At 36.9% G+C, this 14,013-nt stretch overlaps 1 protein-coding gene across 1 annotated transcript in view; it reads left to right on the top strand.

Moving 5' to 3' along the window:
- Positions 1-13,046, top strand: part of LOC136257919 (uncharacterized) — a 47,538-nt gene extending 34,492 nt beyond the window's left edge. The window contains exons 6-10 of the mRNA XM_066051243.1: positions 479-2,651; positions 3,293-3,616; positions 5,528-5,614; positions 5,762-6,100; positions 12,801-13,046. Of these exons, the coding sequence (XP_065907315.1) occupies positions 479-2,651; positions 3,293-3,616; positions 5,528-5,614; positions 5,762-6,087 (2,910 nt within the window). The 3' untranslated portion in view covers positions 6,088-6,100; positions 12,801-13,046. The remainder of the gene's footprint in view (positions 1-478; positions 2,652-3,292; positions 3,617-5,527; positions 5,615-5,761; positions 6,101-12,800) is intronic.
- Positions 13,047-14,013: the final 967 nt, after the last annotated feature.

The following is a 14,013-nucleotide window of genomic DNA, read 5'->3' as shown; positions in this document are numbered from 1 at the left end:
TTGTTGTGCTCGAGTAGAAGACAGCAATTACATTGTCATTTGTAAATTTGCACTCACTCCGCAGTCTTCGCCATAGTACAAGAGTTTCTGTGGACAAATATATTTTTTTGCTTTTACACTATCCCCTGTGCCCTGTTGCTCATGAGGCCTGTCGGTATGCATGGTGATACACTTCATATATAAGTATGCAGACACGAATAAACTAAAATTACAGTACGTTATGATTTCACAGACTGTGAAATCAATAAATTCTTAAATGGCTTCAACTGAGTTGCATTGTCCCTTTACTTAAGTAAACAAAAATTACTGGTTCTATTTTGTAGCTGTATGGTTACGTGGCGTAATTTTTATATGTTGGCCAGTTTTTGAAACACATATTTGAATTTGGCTACTGTGAGTTAAGGCTACAAATTCAATACAAATACTATCTCAGTTAATTTTTCAGATATTTGTGTTACAAAATCCCCTCTTGTTTTAGAGAAAATCACTGCTGCAAAAAATAAATGAGGCAAAGAAAAAACATGGAACAATTGCAGTACGTTTTATAAAAATATTGTTTACTGGATCAGGAGCTGCTGGAAAAACAAGTTTTGGTCAACTCCTACTTAACAGAAAAATAAACCAAGAACATCACAGTACTAACATGGTACATACTAGTCATGCTGTGTCACTAAAAAAAGCTGCTTTTCATAAAGATGCATCTGACAAACGTAAAGTAGTTTGGGTAGAAATGGATTCTAACCTTGAAATAAAACACTTGCATACTGTGTTACTTTCTGAATCCAAAAGATCGACACCTGAGCATCACAAACAAACTGATGAGAAATCTGATGGAAACTTACCACATGACACTCAGCCAAAAGCTAAAGATTATAAACCGCAACAGCTCTTTACTGCTGAACCCATACAGAAGCAAACCTCCCTGACTACAGTAGCTAAACACTGGTTTTCTGGACTATTTACTAAATCTATCAATGTAAAAAACCTGTCTGTTTTCCAGCCAATCTTGACAGACAGTGTGGAATCTTCCAATGATTCACCAACTATGCACCATCCGGGCGATGTCCTGAACATTGTCACATTGTTGGATACTGGAGGACAGCCACAGTACATACACTTGTTGCCCACTGTCAATATCTATCCCACTATCAACTTTGTGATCCATGACTTATCCAAGGATCTCAATGATCAAGTGCTAGTGGAACATAGTCAACATGGCAAGCACACGTTTCAACCTTATCATCTCAGTTACACAAATCTTGACATGATTAAGCTACTAATGTCTAGCAATAATGATTGTTTGGAAAGGCCATCTCTAGCCCCAAATCTACTAACCCATCCCGGTACAGATAAAAATTCTTATTTGTGTTTTGTTGGAACTCATGTAGATAAAGTTAGCAAAGAAACTGTTCAAAAAACTGACAATACACTAACAGCTTTAGTAAACAAAGCCAGTAGTAAAGCATCAGTTTTACAACATGAAGGAAATGTGCTTTTTCCAGTTAACAACACCACTGCAGGAAATGAAAAGACTGAGGATCCTATTGCAGACGTCATCAGAAATAAAATTGAAAAATTAGCTGAAAATAAAAATGTTTATGAATTACCCATTACATGGATGCTCCTAGAACTCGAAATCAGACAAGTTTGTACTAAAAATATGAGCTATTACATCTCTTTCAAGGAGTGTGTTGCCCTAGCTAAGGCAAGCCGGTTAATGTCTAATCCAGAAGAAGTCAAGAATGCTCTAATATACCACCACCTGTTAGGTGTTCTACTTTTCTTCGATGACATCCCTGGTTTGAAAGAGTATGTCATTGTTGACCACCAGTGGTGGTTTGATAAACTTAGCAACATCATCAGTTTCACATTTCAGGATGACTCCCTTTGTCTCAGTGAAGTCCTCAAGTTGAAGCACAAAGGCATACTATGTAGGGAGGTACTTCAAAAGGTTGAATGGGACAGCAACATTAAAGAAGAGTATTTCTTGTCACTATTGGTTCATCTTAAAATTATTGCACCATTGTTGAGTAAAGGAAAGAGCATAGACGAATATTTTATACCATATATTTTGCCAACATGTTCTGCTCAACAAAAAGATGAGATTATTCACAGATATGGGTACCTTCAAGGGGAACCGCTGTTGATACAATTTCAGTCTGGCCTCCTGCCAAGAGGCTTATTCTGTTGTTTAGTTGTTTACCTTTTGCAGAATCCACCATTAAACTGGCACCCTCATTTTACTACAAGTGATATTGATAGTGCTGTTCACCACACTTTCAGCAATTTGATTACTTATAGCCTACCCAATGGTTTTTCTTTGTTGCTTTTTGACAGTGTCACTCACTTGGAAGTACAAATAAGACACCCAGACCTCACAGATGTTTCTTCTAAAACACATTGCACCATTTTCCAAGAGATCCTTCATTCCTTAGAATTAGTTTGCAAGCAGTTAACTTTTAGCCCCCAAAGATTGCAAGTTGGATTTTATTGCAACTGTGGTGAAAATTCTGAGCCCCATCTTGCTGTTTTACCGGAAATAACTTCTTCAGTTCTTTACGGAAGGTGTAGCAGTAATAGTGTAAAGCTGATGAAACTTACATCTTCTCACCTTGTGTGGTTCAAGAAAGATGAACCATTTACTACAGTTGGTAAGATTTATGTTTGCACTGCGTGATATGCAGTATATCTTTGACTTACTGTATTTACTGTATGATATTTAGAATGTTAACCATAACTATTATGTGGTTCAGGCTTTTGTATTGTGATATATAGGACACCATAACATCTAAAGCTCATGCACTATCTTTGTTATTAGTGTTTATTATGATCTGTGCCAATTCATGTGTTTTAGCATCTTTCTACAACACGTTGTTTGGAATGTGTAACATGCACAACAATAAAAAAAATCACGATTTTTAAATTGTGCTATTATCAGTTTCTTTGAAAAGAATATTGAAATATGAAATAACACGAATGCATATTGTGCCCATGATAATAGAAAGTAATTATATGCAAGCATTGGAATATTAGGTAGTGCATTAGCTGACACATCAAATATTTAATTTCATAAATACGGTACAAATGTAATTTTGATGGGTTTACCTAATTTTGTGTATCAGACCATACAATCACCATACACAAAAAAAAGTTCTGCTTTAAACAGTAGCACAAACAAATATTTATTTCATGAACAACCAGATGTTCCAATTCTGTGACCAGCCACACATAATTGGTATTACATTAATGCCTGTATAATGCAGTTTGCTACATTGAATAGTTTTGCATTCAGCTGTAGGTAAAAGTAAAAATCCATCAGAGCTCAGAGTGTTCAAACAATATTACAGCAAGTTGGTGGATTGTTTACCTGCCAAAGAGTTGTCACACTATTTGGTGTCTCAAGGCGTAATCACTCTGATGGACAATGAAGATATCACATGTCCCACTACTTCACGTCATAGAGCAGCAGAGTTGCTTCTAAGTAGAGTTTCTACCTTGTTGCAAGAAGACAATGTAGTACCATTTCAGATGCTACTAGATGTCATGCAGAAACATGGTAATGATGCCATTGTTAGTTTATCAAGTGAAATTCAAAGACTACTGAACAAACACAATGGTAAGAACCAAACTCTTTGGTCAAATGTTTGATGTGTGTGTGCATGCATACATAAGCGTAACTGCATGTTTGTGCTAGTGCTACAGTATTTTAGCACATTTAACATTTTCATGGCTGAATTTCCCAACACACTGAGTCATGCATTATAAGCCTCACTGAACACTAAACCACTTAGTTACTAAGCTTCTAAAAATAAAAGCTATGGACTAACCATCTTGACTACATTGTTTCTGTTTACGTAAATGAAACCACAATGCATAGGCAGCGGAAAGGGGGGGGGGCTAGGGGGCTAAAGCCCCCCTTCAGAATGATACTACGCCGAAGTTATCCTTCTTGGTAGGACTGAAAACTGCGATAAAGCGGATCGAAATACTCTAATAGAGCAGTCACTCTAATAAGGCAGTCACAGTATTAGAGCAGTGTGTAGCAAGCAATGTAAGGATTTCTACGTTGTTTATCAGCTATGAATGCGTAGCTGGTAGGTGGGCAGCTATTGTCAGTTGGTTGCGACCTTTTTTTTTTTTTTTGGTCTCACCATACCAAACCAGAGACTAAGTCTGGGTCAGTCCAGCCCCCCTAACTACTTCCTCCGCCTCTGCCACAATGTAATTATAAGACAAAAAACTACAAAATATGCTAAAAACTAATGAGTAGTCAGCTACAAATAGTCTATAATAAACAAGTGTTACCCTGCATGAAGCTAATTCATAATGACTCCTTACTGAGCGATCATTGTCACAGCTGGTTTCTTCAAATTTTGTCATAATTCCTGTATCATGCATGTACATGAGTGAATGATGCCACATGTCTGAAAAGCCACCAGCAGTCGTTGTCGGTTGTCTTAACGTACCTAGATGATGTTGTTCAAAATATAACTTTTAAGTCCATTATTAAGAAACATGCCTACTTCCCCATTGTAAAGAAACCTTTTACTGGGTTATGCAATAAACCTGCAATAATGCGCAAATGATCCAATTATCCCAGAAACAGAATCTCTGTAAACATGCCCATTTCAGGATAGTCGAAGCATCATACTATCAAATGTACAATTGAAATGTTAGAGTGTTAGAATGATACTTAGCGCTGGTCTTATAGCATCATACCCGTGAATGGGTTAAACTTGTATCGTAGAGTATGGTAGTGCTACATAAAAGGGATCATGAAGATTTGGGTTTTTCTGGCACAAAAAATTACCCTAAAACCAGCTTCACGATACTATTCTGATGCCTTGGCAGTGTTGGTTTGGTACAACCAAGTCCAAAAGTGCCTTCAGTATGATCCTTAATGCTTCCAATAGATTGCTATTAAATTTAAATTTTATCAAGTTTTCTATTGACTGACTAACTGCCTGCCTTCCTGATACCCGATGCTTTTTGACAAGCATAACTCGATAACAGTTAAGGTCACGGGCTTGATTTTTTCACTGTTCGACATTGCTTCATCCCAACAGGTGCATACCACAGCACGTACAATACATGCATCATGGACACTTCAATTTTGAGTCAGTAATTGATAGTTGCTGCATGCATTAAGTCAAAAACGTTACCTCTGGAACAATCTTTTCTTTTGATGCAGTATGAGTGGGTTCACCAGTCATAATAATTTTACAAAAGTCGACAAACAAGTATAAAGAAAAATTAAGAATTTTATGGTCAATTAGGGATCATAGAAAAGTAGTAAAACAAGGGAGGTTGCCTACACCTGCTTATGTACTAGTGGACATTTGATCCCTATGGGTATAGACTGAATCAGGGTATTAAATGTCCACTAGTATATCTGTGGGTGACCTCCATTGTTTCCCTATATACTTTTCTATGACCCTAATTGAACTTTAAATTCTTAAATTTTCCTTATACTTGCTATAATATGTTTAATATTGCCACGATTATACTCTGTCTCTGTTTTCCTAAGAATTCACTGGAGATGCACTATACCCTGCTACATCAGAACCAGCTCTACCAATCAATTTGGTGAAGACATCAGAGCCAGAAAGCATCAGTAAGTTGATAGGATGCACTACCCTTTAGTTTACATATTGCGGAACACCTACATAATTTCTGGGTTATACAGTATGCATAGAAAAGCAATGTGATTCATTTGCTGTTGTGTTAAACATTTACTAATCTAATGTTATGTCACTGTTAGGTTGCCAATCAGCAGAGTACACTGTTATACTTGAATTCTACAGCAAATTAGTTGATGTATTGCAAGTGAAGTCTCTTGCACCATATTTGATAGAAGGACATGTTTTTATACCACAAGATGGGGAAAATGTAGGAACAATTGCTTCAAGAAAACAAGCTGCTGAATTTTTACTTACTAAAATATCAGCTCCATTGAAAGCGGGTTTCAAAAATTGCTCTGTTAGTTTTTATAAATTTTTGGATATCGCTAAGCAACATGGAAATGCTGACACTGTCCAGTTATGTGATGATATTGAGGAAAGGCTTGTAAAAATGAAATTGAATTAAAGTCCAAAAGAAGGTATATATTGAAACATATGTTATATGTGCATGCTTGTGTTGAGTGTATTATATAGTTATACAACGGCCACGAGTGCTCTGCCTGATATAAACGCACGAGCCTGAGGGCCGTCAGGCCCAAAGGCAAGTGCGTTTATACAGGCAGAGCATGAGTGCACGTTGTATAACTGTTATGTACCACTCACCAAATAGGTGGGTAAAGTTTCAGAAGACAGCTGTAACACTTATAAAGGCCAAGTTTCTAACATCGATTGTGGGTAACCAAGCCGGACGTTGCGATGACGTTTCCCCTGCAGTACTGCAGCCACCTGAGATATTGAAAGCTAGTACGCTATGGGTTATATCACTAACCTGCATTCGCTGTTCGACTCTCATCATGTAGTGCTCAGCATGCCAGCGTGCCATATAGACTAAGCATCAGACTAATCGTCATAGTGATTCTCTCGAGCGAAAAAAGCAGCTAAATAGATGGTTTAAGTAAACAAAATCTAACTACTAAACGATACTAGTCTAATTCTTACTGTTCACACTGGCTAAACTCGAATCTGGTGGCATGACAAAACTGGTTACCACAATCGAACGTAAAGGTTAGTATTATTTAGAATATATTTGTTTTATTGAGTCATTGTCGAAGTGGACTACAGTTTAATCTGGGCCAAGATGGCACCAGACTAGTAAGGTGTATGAGTACGTTTACATATATGTAGACTAGAGTTGTGGCTACCCGCGTTGGCTTTTTCGATCGCCATTGGCTGCTTGTAAACATTATACGTATTGGTGACGTTATGGCCCACAATCGACCTTTACATGTCAGGCTATAAAAGAATTCGAGTGATCTGTGAAGTGTCTTTCCACCTATTAGGTGAAGTGTCGTAGTGGTCTTTGCCACCGGCACTTGTGCTATGCTGCACAAAACCGCAGCCAGTGCAATATCTGTATATTGCACTGCGGTCGGTGCATTATAACTTATAATGCACTTGTTGTGGTCTACAATACCGCAACCAGTGCGTTATAAGTTATAATGCACTCGCTGCGGTCTGCAGCAGTGCAATATACAAATTATGGCACCGGTGGTGCCTTTGAACTGCCCACGCAGAGTGGTACATATCACATTAATCTATAAGTTGTATATAGACACCTGGCACTTATTACTTGTAAACCACTAGAAACACCTTATTGCTCTTTGTAGCAGCTGCTGCATCCTTTTGACAAGGCATGGGTTTCATTAGTTGCAGTAAGTCTTGTTCTACAGATTAAGCCATTGTAATTTTGTAGCTGTCCTTACTGGCCATTTAGGACCAAGCATTTATTTGAGCCTGGCTTTATAGGTTGTAATAAAGCACTGCCACATAGAAAATACAGCACAAGGGGATATGTTGAAAGGAAAATACTGCACATGACTAAGCTGAGTGCTGCATGTACCTTGAGACTCCCCTGAATGCAGTATTTTTTGTTTGTACACACAAGCATAAATGGTGCTTTCAGTGCTATATTGTACTTCCTGGTCATTTTGCATGGAGTAATCACCTCTGAGTGCCAGAACTGTTTCAATTTTTGGTGATCAGACTATCAGTAAGTGTCCATGTATATAATCCATTTCTGGTTGTAGAACCAACTGGCAGAATTATACTCGGGCAATAGTTTCAGCAGCTTTACAATTTCACGCATGTGATCAATTGTGTTGTAACATTCCTTACATAAATGTTCTGCATAACTGTACTGTATGATGTATTTCCCAAGTGTCCTGTATTTACCCTATAATCCACATAGCTAACTGTACTGTATTTGTCCAATTGCATAACTGTATTGTATGACTCAATTAGCTAGCTACTTGATACTGTGTGGAAAATGCAGTTATGGAAACACTTTCCACACAAAGTAAAATGTGGACAAATGCGGGGCATAACAACTATGACTTTGTCAAAATAAAATTGATAACTGAGTTAATCATGAGGCAACACTGTTTAATTAAAATTATTGATAAACTACAGTATGTAATATTTTTGGAATTTACCAATGCTGTGTAAGGTGATTGCGGTAGCTTTAGAGACTTTCCAGTTGTACATAGGAAATAGATCTCAGATGCTGCGGGATGCCCCTGAGGAATTTTCACAATAACAAATTTGCAAAGATTAAAATTTGCTGAAGTGTAATAAACTTATTATGCATAAGCACACAATTTAGCCATTGTATGTCTACCTACTGTAGAATGGTCAGGTTCCAATTTCTGACGTACCTCAGTAAGCTAAAATTGCAGTGGATTTACAGTACAAGTTCAATTTAACTACACTGTACATAGACATTTCTTACTAAGCTATCCCCAATTAAGCGCCCATGCATTGCCAATTTTACAGGCACATAATTGCCATGTTTTGTATTGCCCCAGAGACAGGGGTCTATTGACTAATAAATAAGTATCTACAGGAATTAGATACCTGTATGAAATTCGAGTATTTTGCCTTTCTGTGGTCTAATTTATATACATGTCTAAAATATTTGATTATGGCTAGTCACACGTAACTTTGTAGCTATATTTGTTATAATGAGAAGACAAGTCCTAGGGTTATCACAGAAAGAATTTCAGGAGTGTTTAATGTATTGTTTACAATGTATATCAAGAGCTAAAGGAGTAAACTTTATTATAGAGAGGTTTAATCAGATTGTCTGTAATGTGGGTGTGGTCCTCATTCAAAACAAGCCAAAATATGCCATAAAACTAGTTTTCACCTTTACCTAACAATTTCCAACTTGCAAGGATACTAAAACGTCTTCTTCTGACTGGCAAGACTCTGATTCATGATAATATAGTCACATGAACATTAATTAATTTATTCCCATAATTGTTCTCAGTCTGAGCCTTTATAGAATAAACAGAACGGTTTCACTATTTTTCTTCCACATCAAGACTGTGCTTGCTTTGATGAAAGTGGCTTGCTCTTTAAAAGTGCAACCACTTTACCAGGATACATCTTAATGTACACCAGTGTAGGTATACATGACAATTGTATTCCCTGGAATTCCTTTGTCTGAAGTGTGAAAGTGTTACATGATTTGTTAAGCGACTCTAAAGATAATTATCATGCAGCATCAGTATGCATACATTTTGTAGTCCATGGCAACTTGTTTACACGGACTTTCATTTTTTAATCCTTGGTGTAAAGCCGTTAGATTTACACCTTGCAACTGCAGAACTAAGAAATGGGAGTCATTTAACACATTAAAAACCACTTTGACACCTCATATCAAAGGAAACCACAAGGCTATATTTCATGTATTGCCCTGACCACAGGGCGATATCATGATACCACCTTGTGGTTAGGACAATAGCATGATATAGCCCTGACCACAACTGCCTTTTATGCTGAGGCAGTTACAAAGCATCGGAGACCTTTTATTATTTATATATTTATATAGAACTGCTTAAAGTTTTGCATTGTGGTTTTGAGTTTAACATGTTGGTTTAGTTAGGCTAGGAATTGTTTTGAAGGAAACAGAAATGAGTGAGTCATAGTTCAGTTACTAGGCATCACTAAAATGATGATTGCAATGTGGGGATTGTTTTTCTACCCAGTACATATCAACTGCATGAAAAGATGCCTCAGACTTTCCCAACCTATATACTTAAGTATTTATTTTGGCACCTTAGCTTACTATAGGCATCCACAAAGTGGTTATTTGGTTAAAAATAGTATCACTACAACCAGTGAAACCTACAATCATTTCATTTTGTGCCCACAATTTAAACCCACAATCGATGTTTGCAGACATCTGTATAAAAATGATGTGGTGAATGCAGGTTTGTCTTCCTTCACCTACATGTATTAGGCAAGCATACCTGTAAATCATGATTACTTCACTGTACAGAGAGATATTCTTACTCTCCATGAACATTGGTATATTAGATATTTCAGTTCATGTATTCCTTCGCTGTTTGCTAAAGTGATTCATACGTACATACAGTGTAAAATTATTTATGTAGCATCAAGAGTTCATAATATATATAATTATTTATGAATTCTTGGTAGCATGCATTTTATAGCCAATATATTTCAGTGGCATTTATCTAAAAAAAAAACAGAATTGTGACTGGATGTGGAAAATCGGTCTTATCACTCATGTCAGCAGATTCAATTTTTTACTGGAGCATAAAGCTACATGAATAAACCATCTAATTTCACAATCAAAATCAGCTAGATTTGAGTGGTCTGCTTTTTCTGGCTGCTTTTCCCAAGTCTAGTGGCGATCCATACGTATGGTGTGGGGCCTTAATGGAGCTCTGGTCAGCCTGTGAATGGCTGTATGTGGCTGTACAGATCCGTGGTGTTGAATAAAGACCTCTGCTGTAAATTTCCTTTCATTTTAGCTAGTTTTGATACCTGAATGGCCCATAACTTGGCCTAATTTATCCCTACACCTTCCTTTTTAATTTTTAAAACAGCTTCTTACCCACCTTCCAGGCCCCCACATCCCTCTCCTTTTGAAGCTCGTCTGATACAGTCAACACAGTTTAAAAACTATATAAAATGGTGGGAAATTTAGCTGTTGGCTACTTGCACAATAAATGCTCTGGAAGGTAAGGAATTGGTGTAAAACATGTGAAAATTTGGTACAAAAAGCTTTAACCATTGGAGAGCTACAACACACTAAATACTTAAAGCCGGCATTTCTCGATACTTTTAAATAAGCGATAAGACCGGTTTTCCCAGACTGGGTCACAATTATGTGAACAAGTATTTTTCTCATATTACAAAAGATTCTTGATGTGGTAGGAGAAATGGTGATGTCGGTGAGGATTAACAGGGGCAGATCCAGAACCTGGCAAGGGGGGGGCAAGTTTTAGGTGTTACAGAGAGCCAGATCCTCTTGTTAGTTGCTACATTTTGAAGCAGCAAATAATACACCTCTTAGCAGTATCTAACTGTTGATTTTTACCATTTTGGCCTTTGCAGATGACTGCGAAGTCTGCTTTAAAGCTCTGAATGTCTTAAACAACAGCAACTCAATAATTATTTTAGAGGTGCTTAGTACACACTAAGGTGCTGGGTGACAATGTCATAGCTAGTTTAACTTTGATTCGCTTTAGTTTCAGGTGAATTCATAATAAATGCTAGTAAAATGTGCATATTTTCGTGAGTTTTATAAAGTGATCTTGGCCTGGCATAAAGTTAAGTATTTTAATCAGAACTATGGCTCGTCCACAAAGTGAGGGGGCCGGGGCATTTATCCCAAATGCCCCATCCTGGATCTGCCACTGATGAGAAATTAAGTTTATGTGTCCTTATCATGGCTACAAATATTAAAACTGCAGCATGTAATGTACGTATCAACTTAAGTAGGGACAAATGTCAACTAGTAAAACTGCAGGTGAGGATGACCTCGCTTGTTTCATTGGCTTTCTTTAACCTGTGAACTGTATTTTTTCTTTCACTTCCACTATAGTTTGTTTACTATTTTGTAGTAACATACATGTACTGACCGCATCAAAGGAAAGAATAGCAGCATACACGTTAATCATGTGTCTGGATGTGTGCCCAAATTATCAAAGACTAAATGAGAAGTTGCCATTCCTCTTCTTTATCGGCTATATATGTTCTGTCCATTACACAGCATTACAAATGAAGGACAGTATGAGAAGTGCCTCTGCAATCAATCCAGTCATTATGAGAACATGTGCCTCAACCAAGGGCATTTCTAGAAAATTTGATGACTGGTTTCCACTCCAAAGTAAAGATTACCATACAGAAACCAAAGTCATAGAACCTTACTGACACAGTAGGCAGTTGGTTCCACTTTGACAAACGTAGCATGTCAAAAACAAGCTAGCAATTGGTAAATATCACCCCACAATATTGTTTTACCATTTAATTTCACCATTCCAGGTATTTGTAAAAATGCAATCACAATACTCCAAAACCCTACAATAATATTGTTAGAGGTGCTTACACAATTGAAAATGTTGGAGAAGATATTTTGTGTAATTTTGTGATGAAGATGAGTAATTCACTAGAAATCACTTTTCATTGTGCAATACATAATTGTTGGTGATTTTTTATTAAGCTGACTGCTTTCGGAAATCAGTACCTAGCCTCCACTATCAACTGCAAAGTAGCTGTTTAACTTCAGTTCCAGCTATGTTCTACTCATCATACAGTCTTATACAAATGATTAACAGTACAAGAAGCACTTCTGCGATCAATCCAGTCACACTAACTGCCTAAGCTATGTCATGTGTTACACAGGTCAATGCCTATATGATAGTGGAGAAAGAAATGGGATGCAAAGAAGGTCCATGATGTATATATTGTATAGCTGCCACTGCAGTTGGTGAAAGGCACATTATGCATGGGCTAAAACACATTGTTAAGCGAAGAAATTAAGCACATACTCTTATCCATAGTCGATTGACTGGAGGTATCAGTCAGTCAGTCAGTCAGTCAGTCAGTCAGTCAGTCAGTCAGTCAGTCAGTCAGTCAGTCAGTCAGTTAGTAGAAAATTCAGTTAATTTGTTTATTTCATAGAAACTTGTTGGAACGGTTTGGGGTCACTATGATGACATTTATAGGCTTGGTTATGCCAATATTGCCAAACGGGAAGATGAGGGTGATTTTTGGGGTTATATTCCTGGGCAAGAAATCCCAAACCTCCATGGACCCTACTATACAGTAATACCATATTGTATGATATACGTTTATCTATTACAGGTGCCTATATACAAGTAGAGTTTGACTGTTTATTTCTTAGTTTCAGTTATACACACATTAGGTCTATTAATTACACTAGCTGTATATGCATGTAGTCACATTAATTGTACTACACTTTCAATTAGAATGTAGTAGCTACATGTAGTTGTGAACTGAAGTTTGACATGATGCATTGCTGAACTGTTACACTTATGCATATAGAACACTGTTACATATATATGTCATTATGTTAGAGATGTTAATATAATCATGGGCGTAACAACCAGAGGGTGGGGGTAGGAGCTTGTGATTTTCTGATTGTAATATCGAGATACTCTAATAGGTCAGTCAGTTACTCTAATAAAGCAGTCACAGTATTCAGAGAAGCAGTGTAGCAAACTATGAAGTTGTGAATAAGGATTTTTATGTGCTTTATCAGTGATACAGTCTATATTATTTAGTGAAGGGTAGTAGGTGTTGACTTTTTCTTTTTTTTTGTGCTCTTCAACACCAAACTAGAGCCCCCTATCTAAAAATATCTTGCTACACTTATGTATGTTTATAAAGTGCATACATGTATAATAAGAATGACATGCAGTCACATGCTCCATAACTATAAAGTTTTGAAATGACACACAAAGTTACTGTCTTGATTCATGGCATTTGCTGGCTCAATAAAATGGTTGATTGCATGAGAATCTGTAAACTAATTACCTTGATCACCATTCAAGATCAAGTGAGCCATTGGTCAGGATGGGCATCTCCAATCCAATGACATTTTGATTAGTGTGAGGAACATAATAAATCAGTCAAATAATTGCACTTGCACTGTCATAACTATGTGTGCAATATTACAATGCAGTATGTGACTAGTAGTCAACTGAACTGTATACTAAATGTACAGACTATATCCATGCTTGCACTGTCTTGTTGCTATGAAAGGCATTGAATTTAATTTGTCACTGCAATAACTAGGCTTGAAACTGTATACTCTTTGCAGTCTTTTCACGTCTGACTTTCCACCAAGCTTATTAATAGTATTTTATTAACATTCTGCTACAAGCTAATAAAATTGGAAAAGAAAAGAATATTGTATGATGATTATGTTATGATGGGAAGTTGTTGTCATGTAAAGGATAGTGTGAAAGAATAGGAACATAAAAGCAGTGACGTCTTGTATAAACATCATCACATCATCTTTAAAATTAATTGACTGAATTTTGATGACAAAACA

Source organism: Dysidea avara, chromosome 6 (assembly GCF_963678975.1).
Source record: "Dysidea avara chromosome 6, odDysAvar1.4, whole genome shotgun sequence".
Taxonomy (NCBI): Eukaryota; Metazoa; Porifera; class Demospongiae; order Dictyoceratida; family Dysideidae; genus Dysidea; species Dysidea avara.
Note: the sequence above shows the minus strand (reverse complement) of the source record. Positions and strands in the feature narration are given on the sequence as shown.